The sequence below is a fragment of the Cupressus sempervirens genome, chromosome 5 (genome assembly GCF_028749045.1).
Source record: "Cupressus sempervirens isolate cs-2001-9-10 chromosome 5, ASM2874904v1, whole genome shotgun sequence".
In the NCBI taxonomy this organism is placed as follows: Eukaryota; Viridiplantae; Streptophyta; class Pinopsida; order Cupressales; family Cupressaceae; genus Cupressus; species Cupressus sempervirens.
Window position 1 is genome coordinate 27,899,949 of NC_143122.1, and position 21,690 is coordinate 27,921,638.

The 21,690-nt window shown below is 38.0% G+C and overlaps 1 protein-coding gene across 4 annotated transcripts in view; it reads left to right on the top strand.

Moving 5' to 3' along the window:
- Nucleotides 1-21,690, top strand: part of ESP3 (RNA helicase family protein) — a 263,344-nt gene that overhangs the window by 48,766 nt on the left and 192,888 nt on the right. For all 4 annotated transcript variants that reach the window (XM_089828480.1, XM_089828478.1, XM_089828481.1 and 1 more), the window contains exons 4-10: nt 9,819-10,007; nt 10,190-10,261; nt 10,742-10,834; nt 11,420-11,453; nt 11,543-11,600; nt 11,705-11,764; nt 11,944-12,015. In XM_089828480.1, the coding sequence (XP_089684606.1) occupies nt 9,819-10,007; nt 10,190-10,261; nt 10,742-10,834; nt 11,420-11,453; nt 11,543-11,600; nt 11,705-11,764; nt 11,944-12,015 (578 nt within the window). The remainder of the gene's footprint in view (nt 1-9,818; nt 10,008-10,189; nt 10,262-10,741; nt 10,835-11,419; nt 11,454-11,542; nt 11,601-11,704; nt 11,765-11,943; nt 12,016-21,690) is intronic.

Genomic DNA, 21,690 nt, shown 5'->3' on the forward strand with positions numbered 1-21,690 from the left:
AAGAGGGGACATTACAGTCCGCCCCTCCTGAAATTGCTTGGCCTCAAGCAATCTCAGCGCCGGGTGTTGCAAAATAGCCTCCCCTTCCCAAGTAGCATCCTCAACAGGTAAATCTTTCCACTTAACCAAGTATTCTCTGATCACCCTTCTACGAAGCTGCTTTTCTCTGCTCTCCAAGATGGATTCTGGTACTAAAATCAATTTTCCCTCATCGTCTAAAGGAGGTAATACTGCAGAAGGCACCACATTCTGACCCAACGCCTTCTTGAGGCGTGACACATGAAACACATTGTGCACTCTGCTGTCTGCGGGAAGCTCCAACTCATAAGCCACTTCACCAACTCGCCTGATAATCCTGAATGGTCCATAATAGCGTGGCTTAAGTTTCTCTGCACCACTCTTCTTAAGAGTAGATTGCCTGTATGGCTGCATCATGAGGTAAACCATATCATCTACCTCAAAACTACGCTCAGTTCTCTTCTGGTCTGCATACTGCTTCTGCTGGTTCTGAGCTCTTGCAATATTGTCTTTGAGGGTAGCAACTATATCCTTACTCTCCAGTAATAATTCACCTGCACTGGGTACCCGGCTGTCGCTCAACAACAAATCCAAGAAACTAGGTGCTTCATAACCGTAAAGTGCCATGAAGGGTGTCATCTGTATAGTCATATGATATGTAGTATTGTAACAATACTCGCAAAGATATATCCATCTGACCCAAGCTCGCTGCTGAGCTGCCACATAATTCCTTTAAATACCCTTCCACCCATTTGTTCACAATTTCTGTCTGACCATCGGTTTGTGGGTGATAGCTAGTGCTGGGTGTAAGCTCCGTGCCACATAACCGGAATACCTCCTGCCAAAAGTGACTCATGAAACGGCTATCCCTATCACTCACAATGTTTTGAGGCAAGCCGTGCAATCTGAAAACCTCTCGAAAGAAAACCTCTGCCACCTGAGCTGCTGAATGTGTAGTGGTGATAGGAAAGAAATGAGCATATTTCGTTAATCTATCTACCACCACATAAATACAATCTCGTCCTTGTACCTTGGGCAAACCTATGATAAAGTCCATGGAGATGCATTCCCACTTCCTGTCGGGAATCGGAAGTGGCTGTAGGAGCCCTGCCGGATAGTTGTGTTCTTGTTTGTTTTGCTGGCAAACATGACACTCTCGAACATACTGCAAAACATCAGCTTTCAGCCCCTTCCAAGTGAACCGCTCTCGAACCGACTTGTAAGTCTTGAAGTACCCGGGATGGCCTGCTGTCGATGAGTCGTGAAGTGCTCTCATAATCAGTTGCTTAACCTTCGATCCTGGGACTAGGTAAATCCTGTTCTTGTAAATGATCAAATCATCTACAAGTGTGTATCTGGTATCAATCACTGTTCCCTCTACTATATCGGAGGCCCATGTATCCCTGGCATACTCTGCTATAATCAAGTGTCGCCAATCCTCTGATATCTGAACCATAAGAGTGAGGTGTGGCCTTCGAGATAGAGCATCTGCAACAACATTTTGAGTTCCCTTGACATATGAGATGTCAAAATCATATGCCTGCAACTTACTTACCCACTTTTGTTGGCGATCATTCAGGTCCTGCTGTCCCAAGAAATGCCTCAGACTGTTATGATCAGTTTTAATACAAAACTTGCTACCCACAAGATATTGTCTGAATTTGGCCAAAGCATGCATGATGGCCAACATCTCCTTATCATATATACTGAATGAACGCTCAGGGCCTCTGAGCTTCCTGCTCTCATAAGCTATGGGGTGCTTATTCTGCATAAGTACAGCACCTACTCCCTCTCCAGATGCATCACATTGAAGCTCAAATGGCTTCGTGAAATCAGGTAATGCTAGAACTGGGCACGTAGTCATTATCTCCTTAAATCTCATAAAACAGTCCTGTGCCTTCTGAGTCCACACCAATTCCCCTTTTTTCAGTAAATCTGTCATGGGAGCTGCATGTCGTGAGTAGCCACTGACAAACTTGTGATAAAAACCACATAAACCAAGGAACCCCCTCAACTGTGTAAGGTTCTCTGGTGGAGGCCAATCAACAATAGCGCGAATCTTTTCAAGGTCCATCCGCACTCCCTCTGCACTAATGATGTGTCCTAAATATAACAGCTCGGTCATCCCTAAGTCACATTTGGACTCCTTTGCATAAAAGGACTCCTTCTGTAGAATGCTCAACACCGTCTCCAAATGCTCTAGATGCTCCTGCCATGATCGGCTATAGATCAAAATGTCATCAAAAAACACCAGCACGAATTTCCTCAACTGATGGTGGAAAACTCTGTTCATAGTGGACTGGAAAGTGGCAGGTGCATTGGTCAGGCCGAAACGCATGACTACAAACTCAAAGTGCCCACAATGACATCTGAAAGCAGTTTTCTCAATATCCTGTTCACGGACTCTGATCTGGTGATATCCTGATCTCAAATCAATTTTCGTGAAATAACAGGCCCCATGCAATTCATCTATCAACTCATCAATGCGAGGAATAGGATACCTGTTCTTAATGGTTCTCTTATTTAATGCCCTGTAATCAATACACATTCGAAGCGTTCCATCCTTCTTTTTTACCAAAACAACAGAAGATGCAAAAGGTGACTTACTGGGTCGGATGTGCCCCATCGCTAGCAACTCCTCAATGGTCCTCTCAATCTCATCCTTGAGTCGCTTTGGATGTCGATATGGTGTGACCATGATAGGTTTAGCACCTTCCTCCAGCTCAATAATATGCTCGATGCCTCTGTCCGGTGGCCTGCCTGGTGGAATCTCACTGAATACCTTTTCGTACTTAATCCTCAACTTCTGAATATCAGGATGATATTCCGCCTTATGTTGCTCCTCCTGTGTAGGTATCAAAGTACAAACTGCTGCCCACTCTATATCATTATGCCTAGTTAATCTCTCCAGCCGCCTAAATGAGATAGTCCTGATGTCTCCATTACGGATAGCCTTTAGCACATGAGTCCTACCATTCATTTCGAATTGTATCTCCATATCCTCTAATCTTAGGGTAACCACCTTCAATGAATGTAGCCACTGCATTCCAAGTACTATGTCCATGTCACCCATGTTGACCACATGATAGTCCGCCTTAAACTCATAGTTGTTCAAGCGCAAAGGTAAGTCTCGTACCATCCTGTCACAACGAAGAGTGTATCCATCAGCTACCTTGACTCTTAGTCCTTCGAACTCCTCAGTAATGAGTCCACGCTTCTCTACAAATCGTGCATCAATGAAATTATGCGTGGCACCTGTGTCCAACAATGTAATAACCTTCTGTCCAGCCAAGACTCCCCGAAGTCTGAAAGATCCCTCTCTCTGGATACTAGACAGTCGTGCTTCCTGTAAATGTAGCTCTGTTTCCTGCCTTTGCCCTGCACTGTCTATCTCCTGCTCTCCCTCTGCTTCATCAGGATCCTCATCATGATGTTCTGAACCATCTGAATCTGAGCCTTCGTAATAAGCCCACATTGCCCGGTTGGCCTTCCCTTTTGGCCTCATAGGACAGTCATGGCCGTACTCATACGGGCCTTTGCAATAGAAGCATAGCTTCTTCCTACGCAAGTCATTAAGTGTCTCCTTGTCCAGCCTCTTACTTTCTTCCTTAGGTAGCTGTGCCTCTCTATGAAAGGGTTTCCTGTCCTTATCTTTTCCTGAAGGGAAACTCTTTGCCTGAAATTTATTTTTAGAAGCTAAAGAGGAATCCATGTCACGAGCTTTCTTAATGGCTTCCTGCAAAGTGGGAGGGTTGAGAGCTTTAGTCCACCCTCTCAACGGATCAACTAACCCATCCATAAATAAAACCAATAGCCTTCGTTCAGATACATCTGTTACTAACACTGCAAGTTTCTGAAACTCTGAAATGTATGTTTCCAATGAGCCCCACTGTTTAAGCTGGGCTAATTCCTTGAAATGGAGTTCTGGATCTTTCTTATCAAAACGTTCAATCAGTCTCTCCGTAAACTCCACATATGAGGTAATGTGTGCATGACCCATAGTGATCATACCATGATGCCACCATTCGTGTGCTAACCCATCCAGGTGAATTGCTGCATACTTAATAGCTTCTTCCTCAGACATAGGGTTCAATTGAAAGTATGTGTCAAGCTTTTGAACCCAAGCTCTTGCTGTAGACTTCCCCGAGCCATCATAATATGGTAACTGTAGTTTGCCTACTTTCTTTCGTAGCTCATAGTTCTGAGTCCTGTCTTGTCCACGGGGCATATGCTTCATCCGCACATCCATATACTCTCTAAAGGTGATTGCAGCTGTAAAATCTGGACCTCCTGCTTCCCAATCTCTCCTTAGCTGATCCTGTATGTCAGTGATCTGGGGTTCTGGTACCGGCTGCTCTGGAGCTCTAGGAAGGAACGTAGGAATCATAGGCCTCGAACTCACTGTCCTAGCTTGCTAGGGGGCATGACCAAAATTGTTCCCAATTTGTTCACCTCCATTATGTATCTCATCCTGATTATTCCCATTCTGATTGTGACCATTCTGATTATTTCCTCCACCTATGTTAGCCTTCAACCCCATTTGTCGAGCCATCATCTGCATCATAAGCTCCATTCTCTGGTTCTGTTCCTGTGCTCTCTGTTCTGCTAATCGCTGTCCCTGTGCCAAAGTGTCTAATAACTGTAAAAATCTCTCCTCTCGCTGATCTGGACCAATATTCCCACCTCTATCCATATTGTAGTCGCAGTCTTGATCAAAGAATACCTCCCCTGTGTCAGTATGACTGGATTCTATGTCCACCTGGATAGATGAGCTAGACTGTTCGCTCTGCAGGTCTGAAATCCTATCTTGTCTTGCTTTGGTATTGCGGAAATTATAAGGCCTCTGTCGCATGCTCTGATTTTAGTGTTTTGACATTTCGTCAAACACTTTCCCTCCTATCCAGCTGTTCCAAATTCCCTATAAGACCTCCACAGGATGGCAGGACTTATAGCTCTGATACCACTGTAATGACCCTCTCTATAAAGGCCACAGAAACCCTCAAACTGAACTTAGGAATTTTGTCAAACACTTGGCGTGTAACAGTAACAATATTCAGAATATGGTAATTTCAGATTTGATACTTTCAGAATATAATCACAGAATTACAATATATATAAAGCCATTGAACTATATTTCAATTACAATGCAATAAATTCTGAAATTATTTTATTACCAATTCTGGACTGATTATTACAATGACTGTATGACAGCAAATTTACCCAAAAATTGACATATATTTCAGAATGCAAGAACCTGGTTTGAAGAACTATGGAAGAACACCACGTTTTGCTGCAGATCGTTGATGAAGACCTCCAACCGCACCCCCAAACTGTCCTTAATTTGCTGCTGCTGCCCAAACTAGCAGGGCCGTACCAGGCCGTACCTGTACGGCTGCTGAAATAAAATAATATTAGGGTTTTGGGACCCCCAAATGCAAGGAAAATGGGCGCCTAGGGTTAGGTAGTAACCCTGTAAAACCATAAAAAATAACTCCAAGGGGTTGAGGAGATATGAGCAATTATGTGGTTCCGAACCCTGCTTTGCCAATTCTGAAAATGCACTTATTCTGTCTTCAAACTCTTGTCAAATGCTTCTCCAATGATAGGGCAAATCTGAAATCCTTATTCCAACCAAAAACAAACCCTAACAACGAATTCTCAATAAGCTCCAATGAGATGGCTGAATACCAACTCCAATTATGCAACAATTCAGGTGATATTTCACACCCTCAAAGTCGCCAATCCAAGGGAGTGATTCGTTCCCAAAGATCGAATAATTTGCAGATCCAAAGTCCACAAATGTCTTCACAATGAAGAAGTAGAAGAGTTCTCCAATCCAGGCATGTCCAAATGAGAGGCCCAACCCTCTATTTATTCACTTTTCTAAGAAGTTGCTAGAACTTCTAGAAACATCCTTTATAATTTCTCATTATAATGCACTTTTTTATAATAAAGTAATTTTATAAAATAAAAAGTGCAACTCAAATTAAAATTATAACATGTGGGTCCCAATATCACATAATGATAAAATATAACCTCTTAACACTTCTTCAAGAGCAAGATATGACTATCTGATCCGCAGAATTGACTCTCTTTCCACACCATTTGCTTACGAGAGTCTGGAATAGGCAAATCCATGATCAATGCCATGTCGAACTAAAGAGGGGACATTACAGAAAGTTTCCATAATGAACAAAAAGAGTTTATGGAAACATTACAAAAAGAGTGATCATTAGAAAAAGACGGAAGAGAGAGAAAATAAAAACTATTTAATACTGTAATAGTACACGCATTGGTGAGTAGTTCTTCTCCTTTATCCCATTATCGTCGAACCTTTGGCTAAGCCTAATAATTTAATGCATTGTTCTCCGGTCTGGAACATAGCATATTGAAACATTTGGAAAGTTGTTAGTGATTAACCTTGAGTAGGCGTCCAAGGTTGTTCACTACCTAGGATTTCGCCCTAATCCTTTGAATTGAAGGCGGCAACAAGTAGAGCAGACATACAAAAATAATATCAATAATAACATGCCTTTCTCAAACTCCAAATTCCCAATAAATATCGCCCAACAACCATAAAGCTTGCCTCCCATCAAAAAGTCTATGTCATTGACTTCCAACAATAAGGAGAAAATATCACTTAAAGAATAATAAATCTGAGTGTAAATGGCCCCAACCCAACGACTGAAAAGTTGGGACACACTTAATGTGAAGATGGACCCACCACCTTATTGAAAGCAAACTCCTCTTTATTCACTAAAATCGTGCAAGTGCTGGAGGAAAACTTCAATTAGCAAATTATTCATTGAGCTTTAGCAGAGCTAGATAGGGGACATGACATTTGAAAGCCACACAAATTGATATAATACCACAGCTTGAATCAGAGGGAAACTTAATTTCTTTAGATTAAGATAACTTTGTTTCACATATCAGTGCTCACATAAAATAATGACAAATGAATGGGAATTCGCAGAGGCAAAGGGTAATCAGGGAAATAATTCTCTGTCTTTCCAAATCAGGTAGAAATATTCGGATCTGCACATATCTTTATTTCTGAAACAGATTTCAAATCTTACAAATCCACTGCAAGTGTCAATTCCAGCATGACTCCACTCTAAGAAGAAGCCCCACGTTTCCATCCAGCTTGCTTGTGAAACCGTTGAATGTTTTTGTCTTCAATTTTTTTGGCAAAAATAATGAACTCTAGACATAACAATTATCGTGAGAAAATCCTCCAACTTGAGGGGAAAAAGCCCAGCCACACAAGAATCATTTTATTAATGAAAGAGAGTAGACAGATTTACAATATTCCCAAAGTAGGCCATAACCGAAGCAATGATCACCATCCCTATGATCTACAGTCAATAAAGAGTGTAAAGAATCTCTATCAACAAATTCCTTCTTGAAAAATATAAAACATTGCCTTAATCCTTCATTGTCTTGCCGTTACAAAGTGAAGAGCCTTCGTTGTCTTGACCCTTCAAATTGAGAACCCTTCAATGACTTCAATATAAAATAGATTATTTATATATTTCAAATCGGGACAAAGATATCTCCCAAAGGTATATCTCCAACATGTCTTTAGAATAGCTTGAAATTTGACTCACAAATGCCCCAAATTGAAAGACAAAATTGAAATCAACGAGTTGGATAGATCTCTGATAGACAGATGATCTTCCTCTGAATTTTAGAGGTACAACTCTCTCTTATGATATAATTTGATTTTATAGGTATGCTTTTGATAAGAAACCAGAAAAGACAATCTAATATCTGAGCATTGTTATAGTATAGATGTGAAGGAAGACTCGAGTAGTACTTGAAAGAAAATGAGTTGACACAAAGTTTACTTCTTTTATGATGCATTATGAAATTACAGGGTAAGCATGATAAACATGATGGAAGATAGTTTTCGATATGGAAGCATGATAACCATTTCAAGTTACCAAACATCAAACTCCGTAGTTAAGCTCAGGCTGGAGTAGTACTAGGATGGGTGACCTCCGGGGAAGTCCTGGTGCTTCACCCCTATGAGCATCACCTAGATCCAATGAGTTTGACTCAGAATCACACAGTTAGATCCTGATAGCAATATCACAATTTGACTTGCTGTGGAAAGTATCTCCTATTTATCAATTGATGAGCTTAAGGGTCTTTTTAATGAATGGTTCATAATGCACAACACTTGGTGAAGGTTTTGCAAATGGGGTTGCAAGCTTTGGGTTTAACCATGGAGGAAACTCCGTAATTAAGCTCGCTCAAGCTAGAGTAGACTGGGATGGGTGACCTCTCGGGAAGTGCCGATGCTTCACCCCTACGAGCATCACCTAGATCTAATGAGAGCTAAGTGTTCCATTTATTCTCATGAGAGATGGATTCATGTTGAATCACTACTCATGAAAACATGGGTCAATGAGTTTGACTCAAAATCACATAGTTAAATCCTGATAGCAATATCACAATTTGACTTGCTGTGGAAATTATCTCCTACTTATCAATTGATGAGCTTAAGGGGCTTTCTAATGAATGGTTCATAAGGCACAACACTAGGTGAAGGTTTTGCAAATGGGTTGCAAGCTTTGGGTTTAACCATGGAGGGAAGTTTGTAGTTAAGCGCGCTCAAGTTGGAGTAGTATTGGGATGGGTGACCTCCCGGGAAGTCCTGGTGCGTCACCCCTGTGAGCATCACCTAGATCCAATGAGAGCTAAGTGTTCCATTTATTCTCATGAGAGATGGATTCACATTGAATCACTACTCATGAAAACATGGGTCAATGAGTTTGACTCAAAATCACACAGTTAAATCCTGATAGCAATGTCACAATTTGACTTGCTGTGGAAATTATCTCCTATTTATCAATTGATGAGCTTAAGAGGCTTTCTAATGAATGGTTCATAAGGCACAACACTTGGTGAAGGTTTTGCAAATGGGGTTGCAAGCTTTGGGTTTAACCATGAAGGAAACTCCGTTGTTAGGCGCTCTCAGGCTGGAGTAGTACTAAGATGAGTGACCTTCGGGGAAGTCTCGGTGCTTCACCCCTGTGAGCATCACCTAGATCCAATGAGAGCTAAGTGTTCCATTTATTCTCACGAGAGATGGGTTCATGTTGAATCACTACTCATGAAAACATGGGTCAATGAGTTTGACTCAAAATCACAGAGTTAAATCTTGATAGCAATATCACAATCATAGAATACTGTCATAACACAGAATTTAATTCACAGTAACGAAGAACATGACAAATACACAGCTTTGAACACATACATTTCCATTCAGTGATACTTACAGAGAAATTCATGACACAGAGTTCAATATATATTAATAAAAAAGAAGCTACACTTTCCAAAAGTTTATCCTCTTGTCATTGGTACTTAATTATTCACTGGAATAATTTTCCCCTTGTCATTTGTACTTAATATCCCAAAAAAGGGTAAATTTTGTTAATGCACTGGAATATTTAATTATTCAAGCAGGTAATTAATTATTTAAGCTTTTTAACTAATCAATCCATTCCTTCCATGTATGAGTTCAATTGAATAAATCTAAAATCAAAGACTCTTGTTGCTATTATTGACTTTTAGATAGTTTGTCACCCAGAAAGTTTGCAAAAAGTTATTTGTAGTATGCAAATACACCCAGTTTCTGTAATTTAGCTCTTTAATCTCTGCATTCTTATGAACAAAGGCACTTGAAGGCTGCATTAGAGCAGCTTAATTTTTTGTTCTGTAAGGCCCATGAGACAGCATAGAGAGGTTACTAGAAGTTACTGTCCAAAGTGTTGTTTGATTTTCTTTATGCACAGGCCTATCAACAAGCTGAGAAAGAAGCAGCTGCTTTTGTGAGAAAGCAAAAGGATTATGCACTGTTAGATGCAGATGATGAGGATGATGAAGTTGCTACTGCTATATCTCACATTCAGTCTAGGAAAGATTCTCGGCAGAAGCACCTTCGTAGGAAAAGAGAAGTCAATGAAAGTGATGATGATGACGAGGTTGAACACAATTCCTAATGGGATCTTGGATTGTGCTTGCATTGCTTTTGTGCAGATTATTTTTGCTCTTAGAAATTTAGTCTGTTTATGGGCATGTTGTATTATTTCTCCCTGGATCATCTTAGCATGCTTAAGTTTAGTGTCTTGCAATCATGTTTTTATACTTGGTGGATCTATTGCAGGCTGTACTCAGATTGGCAAAATCAAGACAGCAGGGAAGGAGTCTCTCAGATGAAGATGAGGAAGATGAGGAGGTAAATATGAGTGGTGTTTAGGGGACACCTCTTTGATAGTACAGAACGGTCACTAATCATCAAGGGACATATTGTTCAATTATTCATGAAAATACATTTGCCTTCACAGAAATTTAAGCATTACTTGTGTCATTACTCAGGCATTAGCATCAGGGGAGATTGCTTTTTAGGTCATTTGCAAGAAAGATCTTGTCAGCTACTTTTGGAAATTTCTTTTTTCTTGTAGTCTGATGTTATACTTTCTTGATTGTCTCTTTATCTTGCATTTTCAATTTGTTGTATTTTACTGATTTTGATTTATTACCTTTCGAAACACCATAGACATGTCTTCTAGTATGTTGTATTGACACTCTCATTGGTTGTTTCATTTATATCTTCATTTTTTCATAGAAGTGCTTGTTTAAAGATCACTTTGATCTATTAGCATAATCCAAGACAATCAGTTCGATCTATTGTAAATGGTTGGTTTGAAATTTACAGGTAAAAAGAGAGGCAGCCAGGGAGCAAGATCAACGAGAAAGGTTTGAACTTGAAAAGAGACTTCGCGAAAAAGATGAAGCTGCCACAAAGAAGGTTTGGATTGACATTTACCATTTTTTTAAACCTTAGTTTAGAGCATACAACTGTATAATAATAAGACAAAGTCTTTCAAATAAGAAAGCTTTGCATTTAACTAGTCTTTCAGTATTTTTAATGTTCATCTTAAAAATAATTTGTATAATAATAAGACAAAAGTTAATGGAGGTGTTAAAATCCTAGATGTACAAGAGGTAAATCGATTCTAATTACCTTCTCCTATAGTATTGTATCAAGTCCAAAGCTTGCAAGTTGAAAGTTTTGTGAAGAGTTTCTTTTCTACTAGACACAAAGTAACAAGAATCGGAATCGGATCGAAATCGGCAAGGCCGAATCAAATCGTGAATCGGCCATGAATCGGAATCGAATCGGCCATGAATCGGAAAATTTAAAAAACCCTTGAAATTTAGTGAGTAACTTATTTCATAAACCCTTTATCGCTGATTCGATTCACCGATTCACAAAAAATCGTTTGGCTTGAATCGAATCGCCGAATCGCGTGAATCGCATGAATCGCCGTGATTCTTGGAACTATGAAGTCTAGACATTTACTTTACTAAGTAATTTTAATTTGTTTTGCAGTTCATGGAACCAAAGCTTAACAGAAAACAAGAAGGTAAATTACTTTGACAGCTAATGTGTATGCCATGCTAAACTTGTTTCTTGAAACATGTAATTCACTAACTTCTACTATTCTACCAAAAGAGGAGGCAATCCGACGATCTGAAGCTGAGAAGGAGAATGATCTTCTTCCCACTCTAAGGTATATTGATTCTACCATATAACTTAGACTTTTAGCAATAAACAGCTACAGCCCTATTGTAAGTTTTGTGGTATATGCTTTTGATTTTATTTTTGGATTTACAGAGAAATCTCTCGGCAAGAGTATTTGAAGATGAGGGAACAGAAAAAACTTGATGAGCTGAGGTAAACTGACGACATCTCAATTTTGTATAATTGTTTTGTTTGAATGAGAGTCAGATTTTACATTTTGCCTTGAATTGGATCTTTTAATGCATTATGTAGTGTTGATGGGTGGGAGATCCATTTCCTGAAATCTTTATTGAATTTATCAAGTTTTTGACTTCTATACAACATTTTTTCAGGGATGATTTGGTGGATGAAGAATACTTGTTTGAAGGTGTAAAGCTAACAGCCAAAGAACAACAGGATATGAGGTTAGCATTTTCAATGCACAAGCCAAAAAGTAGTTTGCAAAAGCTTTGCATTCTAAGGCAACTGTAATGGGGTTTGGGACTTGAGATTCCATTTACATCTGAAACTCATTTGAATTGGTATACTATAAATTACATTTTAGTAGTAAATACACTATATGGCTAGCCATGCTGTTGGAACTGATTTTGAATCTTCTACATTACGATCAATCCTCATAATTAAGTTGTGCTTTTGAATCCTGTGGGAGGTACATTGACTGTTTAGTGAATTGTAAAATCAATAAAACTAAATTGAGAATCCGAATACTGCTTGTGGATTTAATTGTGTAAGGAGTTTTTTCATCAATGTTTCGGATCACAGATCACACTCTGTGATCCATCATTAGGATGAAAGAGAGAAATCACCTTTCTCTCTTTCATCCTGATGATGGATCACGAAGTGTGATCCTAAATGTTGATGAAAAATCTCTATATACAATTGATTCCAAAAGCAATAGTCAAAGAATTCCCCATGGATTGTGGAAACCTACTTATGATTATATCTTTGAATACCAAATTTTATTGATAGTTAAAATGTGAAATGATGACCAATGGACATCTTAGGTATCTATTTCTAGCACAAAATGTCTTCATTCAGATTCACATATTCATCAATCCAAATGATTTTTTAGTGGTCAATTAATGGACCTTTAGATCACCATTAGCAAATATCTTTCATCCACCACAACCTTCTTGAGCCACTAATTTTCTTATGTCCTTGAGTGCATTATTCATTGCATTCGTAAAGGTTTTGATAGATTCACCTAAAGTTGGACTCAACTAACCAGTTGCATTAGATTCGGAGGCTTCAATAGCATATATTTGAATTGAATAGTTATACTTTGTATCCTTGCATTTTGTGGTATTCAATTGCCCTATGAAATAAAGGTGCATCGATACATGAAACTATAATATTGATGAGTATTTTTTTTTGTCTAATCTCTTTCCTCCCATCAATAGTGATATTGCAGTCATTAGAAAACTCATGTTTGTTGAACACACTCTGGATGCAAAGGGGGAGAGGGGAGTTGAATTGACATCATAGCAAAATCTACTAATTCACTTCAATGGGCATCACATGAAACGATAGACAAGTAAGGAACAAAACCAGCAATGCATGAACACTCAGGTTTTATACGCAGAACCAAACTAGGGAAAACCACGGTGAGTGCTTGCCCACAAGGAATATTCATCTATGCATATAGTTTGATTACAAAAGATGGTAGGAGCTCACTGCTCCAAACTTGCAACTGGAGGCTCACTGCCAATACAACAATGAATACAAAATAGGAGCTCAGTACTCACTGCCAAAGTAGTAAGCTACAATACAAACTTGTGTACCCAAGATGCACTGTCTGAAGGATGAGGTACATACAACTCTTTATAAGATTAAAGAGAGATTCTTTGGATAATGCAGCTGATCCGCACAACATTGTCAACCTTAGCAGCACACTATTACTGCCTTTTCTTCTCTGCCACTGTGACTGAATTCTGCTTTGTTCACTGCAGATCTTCACTAGTTTGCACACTACCACTTGCTTTCACACCTTACATTTTGCTAGGAGCATCCAAACCAAAACATAGAATGGATCGTCAGATAAGAGATAATCATTAAATGCATAACCCAAACCTAAATCAAGAAGCATGATCACTCCAGGAGAGAGAGGGACTAGGAACACTCTATACATATCCCGATGCCAGATCCACAATCACCGGAACAACTTCACCATCTCAAATGTGTAGAAACACACTGGCCTATGATGAGATCCACATGCCATGTTAGAAACACTAGCGCATGTTAATAGTTCACGCTAGAAGTTGTCACAACACATTCCCGGACCAGACAACAATTGAGCGAAACATCAACACATGATGATTAAGTTTCTGGATTGCCATGAACAACTTCTTTATCACCAAAGAATACCACAACTAACACCAAAACTTCAATCCATTTGCATAAGTATAAACACACTTTCAACCCTGATTTTCGGAGCACAAATCTTCCAAAAAGCACAAATACATAATCAGCAACTATAAAACAGTATTTCTTTGTTCACTGAACTACAAACATCTGAACCGCAATATCAGCAACTTTAAAACAGTATTTCTTTGTTCACTGAACTACAAACATCTGAACCACACAAAATTCGGAGTATAAGAGTGAAGCACTGTTAAACAACTTCAGATGATGGCAAAATGCATAATTGACTTCCATTCTCCCGAATTTATACTTGCCTTCCATTGTACTGTTGGTTCAATACACAAACTTCTCGAAGAATAGCAGGCTTCTAGACCATAGTGTTTAACCACAAACACCTCCAAAATACGACGTCTGACATCAATGACAATAGACTCATTTTTCCAACAATCTCCCTCTTTCTCATTGATGGAAAACAATCACAAAAGTTATTTTGACTAAAATTATCAATTGCAATCATTTCCCCCTTTTTGGAACCAAGTTTGTACTTTGTAGACACGGGCTCAATGAATCTCAGCAAGCCCAAAATTTCTAACTCGGCAGAAATTCGACAACTTGGAAAGAACTAAAAATTAGAACCTCTTAAAGAACATTTTTCTTCTGTAAAATTCAATTATAAAATGTCTTAAATTAAAAATTGACATCTTGAACGAGAAAATGCAAGTTTTTATATCGAAAATAACACGTGAAAAACACATTTTAACTAGTGGTTTACTTGCATTGGCATTTTTACCCTTGGTTGTTGTGTCTATAAAACTGTGAGAGTTAAAACTTGCGAGTACTTTTCCAACAGAAAAAATAGAGTACCTGACAACTCGGGAGTACTTGTAAACTACGAGTGGTGTTAAATTCAGAACCAGAATAAATGGCAACTTGAAAATCTGAGATGCAAAGAATGAAAATCACAAACACGAAATTTTTATCCTGTAAAAACTGTAAAAACCCCTAGCCGGTTATAGTTCAACTATTAAGCCTTAACACATCAATTACCTTAACTAATCAGGAGTTTGACATTTTGTCAAACAGTTGTTAGGCAAACTGTTAACACTTTATAAATAATATTATAAATCTTAGTCACCATATCAGAAGTTGCACAACCACTCCAGACTTTTAATTGATTTTTGGCCTTACGTATCAACAACTTCAAGAGATTTAAAATGCCAATATATGGGAATCAGACTGTAACCACATTGCACTTTATTTGCTTAAACATTAATCAGATTTACATATTATTAGTTAGCACCTGGATTGCAATTGGCAAGCCGTCCCACTGAATTTGCCTCTTGTTGTCAACGCTGGCTCTCTAGTGCCAATTCCCAGCCGTGGTCAATGATTATCTTCAAACCAAAGATCACACCACACTTCCAAACTCCAATTCAATAGCTGTTGAAGAGATGCATGAATGCAGTTGTTCAGTAAATGAATGCAGTTGTGTGGACTTTGAACAGCAGATATGTAGACCCAAAATTGCAGTTGCGGGTGCCAATTCTCTAATGTGTGAGTCAAGGATAGTAAACGCATGTCTTAGGAGAAGACATCTGCCACTCCCTACTGTAACGCTGCCTTCAGTGCATAATGCCGAAACTCAAAATGTTGCCAGTAAAAATGCAGACCTCAGAAATTAATAACATCTCTCTCTTTCAGATATTCGCAGGTTACCAGGAAACTCAGATCAACACAATTTCAGATGCTCATAACCAGACTCTCCTTAGTCACAAAAATACAGTAGGAGACCAAGCTAATTGCTATTCAACAGCAACAATTTGCCACAATACTCAGAGATGAATCCCAGAATTATAATGCCAATGTCCTAGACATAGATAATGATAGATAGGAGATTTGACCAGTGAAACCACTATACGTTAGCAGTGACTTCAAACATTAGAAACTCAGAGACCCTTATACAACAGCAAGGGCTCACAATTCGGAACTCAGGAAAAAGTTACAAAGGCAACAAAAGAAAATATATTTTCAAGTTTGCCTTTTCCCAATGAAATGAGCTTTCATTTATAATCTTTCGTTGGCCAAAGTTTCCTAAAGAATTCCACTTCAAAAATTGTGAAAGTTTCCCAAAAGAACTCAACACTAGAAACTTTCCAACTCTCTTTTAAGAAATATCACTTAATGTTATTATTATAATAATATAAACGATATTATAATAATGTGAAATAATTAAATGACTAAATAAGAGCTCATGCAATTATTAACTTTATTTACTGCAGGTGACGACCAATTGCCAAAGCCACTCCCTGCATTGCCAAAAATAACAACTGCCAAAAATGGACCTACTAAAAATAGTAAATCTACAATTGGAACCCCCAAAACACCTTGTCAGCGTACGAGGGTCGCTATGATGAGCTAACTCCATCAACTGCGTAGCCCTGCCCTAAACGGGGACATTAGAAAAACCCTCCTCATGAGGGTGAAAAACTTGGCCGAACCATAAGTCGAGCCTTTATTGAAAAACTTAAAATCTGCACACAATGCTCTCAAGCTTAATCCATACAATGGACCGTTTATAAAGATTGCTAACTTTTAACAATCATCAACATGCCTTTTTACAATTAAGAAAATAACCTGCTTGCAATCTACAAAACACACAAAGCCTCACGTATTTCACTGATCCTAATTACAAAAATGATCATTAAATATACATATACATATACATATATGATCACACAGGAAATGCACCAATAATGTTTGCAAAATTGAACCAGAAAAGACAATTAGAATCACACTTAAATAATCACCACACTAATCTTATGTACTTGCCAACCTCATCAAAGAATATCTATATCGTTAAATAGACTAAGACTAAGAGACAAAGCTTGTTGCACAAGAAGGAATCGACGTCAGTTACCCAACTTGTCATTTCGTAATCCAACCATCATGAAAAACTACATGATTTCTATGATGATAAACCCTACAACAATACAAAAAGAATATACAATAAATCCTGTTGAGAGTTCAATCAAACAAGTCTTGAGTGTTCATTGAACATACATGAATTCTAGCTTACCTTACTCTTGACAATGCTTGCACTTTGAACTTTATTATTATGTATGGTGGCGGTAACATATGGGAGCTGATTTACATCTAACACATTCAAAGCATAAAAAAAATGACCACCACAATGAATAGAACAACACGGTGGCATGTGAGCTGGCAACAATGGTATAACTGCTGCAAACACATACATAGCTGAAGACAAGAGGTAGAAATATCAATAGTCATAGCTGAAGACACCAGACATCTCATGATACCTTGTCGTTTTGATGATGCCTCTCAGAGTAAGTCCAAATGAAGGTGAGAGATGAGTGAAGAAGAACTACCATTGATAGTAGAAGAGAATCAAGTTAACTTTGTGAGCTCTAAAAAACCTTAGTTGTTCACATAGGTGAGAATGATATCTTTTGCTGCTACCAAACGTTAACACTCCTTAGCAAGAGAGAGATCATTCACCTATTATCATAATGAACACAAGGTTGCATCGAAATGTGCTAGTTATAAAAAAACTTATCATATATTTGTTTTACATAATATTGTCATCTTAGTATGACATTTACAATGGCTATTCCTAGAGGGTGAATAAATAGAAGTGCTACATCATGGAGTTTCTTCCATGACATTCGCCATGCTTATTCGTAGAGGGTGGAACGAGGCTTTTACCGAATATTTCTCCTAGAGAAGAATGTCTCTCCACCATGCCTACTCGTAGAGGATGGATCTACCGTACCTACTCATAGAGGGTGGAACAAGGGATTTTACCTCAAACTTCTCTTGTAGAGATCTCATTAATAAGGGATTTCACCTCAAACTTCTCCCTTAGAAAGAAGAAATCATTAACAAGTTATTTCACCTCAAACTTCTCCCTCTCAGAGAACTCATTAACAAGGGATTGCACCTCAAACTTCTCCCTCTTTGGGGAAGAACTTATTAAGCACATAGAGATTATTTGAATTTTGAGACCCATTTTCAGTCGAAACTCTCTTTCAATCTGATATCAACCTTTTGATATCCTCATCCAAGATTGCCTAAATTGAATAGTCAAACTCCTACTGAATGGAGACTTCCTCTTAGCAGGGGCAATATTCTCTATGCTTTGGTTATCACAACAAAATAGAGCTGATCCCTATGTCAACTAAACAAAGAGATTTAACACTCACAAGATTGTTAACTCTTAACAATCATCAGTATGCCCTGTTACAATTAATTGAACAACCTGCTCGGCATCAAAAAAACACACAAAGACTTATGTATTTTATTGACCCTAAATATAGAAATGATTAGTACATATATGTCACACATAGGAAATACACTAATAATGTCTGTAAAATTGACCCAGAAAAGACAATTAGAACTATGCTTAAATAATCACCACTCCTATTCTATGCACTTACTAGCGTCAACAAAGAATATCTATATTGTAAATAGACTAAGATTGAGAGACAAAGCTTGATGCACGAGAAGGAACTAGTGGAAACTTGTTATTTTGTAATCAAACCGTCATGAAAAACCACAGGATTTCTATGATCATCGACCCTACAACAATACATAAAGAATATACAATAAATCTTGTTGAGAGTTCAATTCTAAAATGTCTTGAGCATCCACCATAAACACGTGAATTCCAATTGATCATACTCTCGACAATCCTTGTACTTGGAACTTTATTATTATTGACGGTGACAGTTATATATGGGAGCCAATTCACCTTCAACGCATTCTAAGCATTAAAAATAATGACCACCACAAAGAATAGAACACGGTGGCCTATGAGCTGGCAATGATGATGCAACCGCTCCAAACACATTAATCATTAACGAATGAATGCCAACTATGGTAAGACAATGATATGCTAAGTCATTTTCAATCAAACAAATACAAAGGTAGACAAGAGAATTGAAATTTGTACGAGAAACGATGCCAGTAGATAGAAATCTTAACAATCATATTTGAAGGCATGTCACAATGCCAACCAGGGAGGACACATAATACTATGTCATTTTGATGATTCCTATGAGACTAAATTCAAATAAAGGTGAGAGACAAGTGAAGAACGACCACCAATAAGAGAAGAGAACCGAACTATTTCAACTTTGCAATCTCTTAGAAACCTTAGCTGATCACACAGGTGAGAATGACATCTCTCATAGCTACCAAACATTAACAATTGGAACAAAGTAATCCTGATCAAATAAACATTTTCCTTGTTTTCTTCCCCTTTGCCATCAAGGACAAAGGCCAAGAACATAGTTACCAATGCACAACTCTGATACTTGAGCATCAACATTAGTCCAAAATAGAAATAAGTTAGAGAGTTCCCCCTAGATAGATGCACCACCTTGATGCACAAAGCAAGACAAAAGAGGGGTAACAACCCCAAGTATTCCTTGGGAAAACTCCAAACATTAGTCATTTAAGTGTCACCCTGTCATACCTACATTCATTTTTTCAACTAGGGAATAGCAAGGAATAAATACAAATATCAGTAGATAGGAAGACTTATATCATTACATTCATATATTCAGTAATATATAATAGGATTTTATAATAAATAATAAAAATAAAATTAATGAACAAATAAATAATAAGAAACTGTAATATAATTTATTATTAAAGTTAACTACATTTTTCCTTCTCGGTGATAGTTTTTTGAATTTATTTACTATAAAGAAAGAAACATTACATTTGCAAGAAAAATGCCCTAGCTTAACCATCTTGATCCTCCATCCTTAGTTACTGAGCAAAAATAACACATCCCTATGACCATTTACGGTCTTAACAGTTAGTGTTACAGACCACATTTAGTTATAAAAAATGGGCAACCACCCATGCCGTCCAACCACAACCCACAGACGATAATATAGCTAGTAAATTTTAACAAAAAGATGATTAACCACCATTGCTAAAAATGTACTAACCCTACCCCTATGTTACTCTAGGTTTCCAGGACGTGGGGACGTTGGGACGGGGAAACGGGTTTCCGAGACGGATTTTATTTTCTTGGAGCAGGGGATGGCAGGGGACAACAGTGGGAACATCTATATAAAAAGTAGGGAAAATTTAAAATATACTAGGGAATTTTAAATATTCATATAAAAACATGGATAACGCCTGCTTATATGAATTATAGAACCTTAACATATAATGTTTGTGTTAAATAATTTACCTTTAGAGTTCACATGAGAGTGGAAATCAAACAAATTATCAAAACTGAAACATTAATTTTATGAGACAGCCAAGGGAAAGGTTTCTGGAAGTTTCCGAGTTTTTGGGATGGGAGGACGTGGGGATGGGGTCAATTTTTGCCGGAAATGCATCCTCGGGTAACATAGCCCTACCCAAAGAGAAACAAGCAACATTAGGGAATTTGCAGTCCAGTTCCTTGGTGCATAAATCAAATTAGGGCTCATTTTCTCCGCCAATGTGTGCTTGGAGCCATGTGCTTAGCTTGGCCTTTGTAAAATCTTTACCACCTTCACTTGCCTATCTTCACTTTTGAAGTTGCTCCCTCATCCTTGCCTCATCCTCCTTGGTCCAACTTGAAGTTCGTTTCATCCTTTCAATGTCCTCATATAGAAAGTGAATCATTACAACCATCTTTAATACAAGCCACCCCTTCCATGCCTCTCTAAATCTTTGGTCTCTGTGCCTCTCATCAAGCTGCCACACGAAGGGAATGTACTTAGTCCCCTTAAATTTCAACAACCCACTCTATTATCTAGAATGGTGCCCAGCCTTGGAATAGATTTTTCTAGTGTTTCATCCAAACCTCCAAGTGACTTTCTTGATACAATGGTTTCCATTATCAATTGAACAATTTACTTGTCTTAACGTAGCTGTAAGTCCCACACCATTATCACTAAGAAGATATCCGTGTTGGTTCAATGCTGATTTTCTACTTGGTGAAACATGTTACTCAACAAAATCAAAACACTTTCTATTAGTTTGTTGTCTACAAAATTAAACATCTTATCAACCTTTTTCCATGTACTTTGTTTGTGGTAGGGATTCTATTGTTTAGGACATGTGAGAGTAAATGAAGTCTCCATCTTCACAAATGCTTCAAAGCTCACCTTTGAATTAACCCAAAAGCTGACAATGAAAAGTCCCATTACCATGTTTAAATGTGAAAAAATGGCCTTACTCATCAATAAATGCCTTGTACAACAGTGGTCGATTGAGACTCACACCTTGAACCAAAATGAGCTCAAAGTTGTACAACCCCACTGAATACATGCCGTCTTTAATGATTTCTTGTTACTTACGGACTTAGGGAGGAAAATATAATTGCACTTGATTGTTTTCATACATCCCTAAGTGTTAAAAATCTTAAAGGACAAAATTATATGCATGTTGAAGGTTAATTCCCAATTTGATAGCTTATTGGCCTCCTTGTTACCTTGTGTAATTTTAAAATAATCAAGGGGTGCGATTTCCTTAATTATTTGGTCGATGTAATTCTACAAGTGCTAGTGATGCATATTAGAATATTATTATTGTTACTTTGATGGTCAATTATGTACTATATTTAATTATTTGTAGATGAGATCATTTCTATGATCCTAAGTTTCTTATTAGAAACTTTCTATTTTGTGCATTTGTAAATTCTTTATAATGATCTCTTAGATCGGCTTGTTAATGCTTCTTATATTATA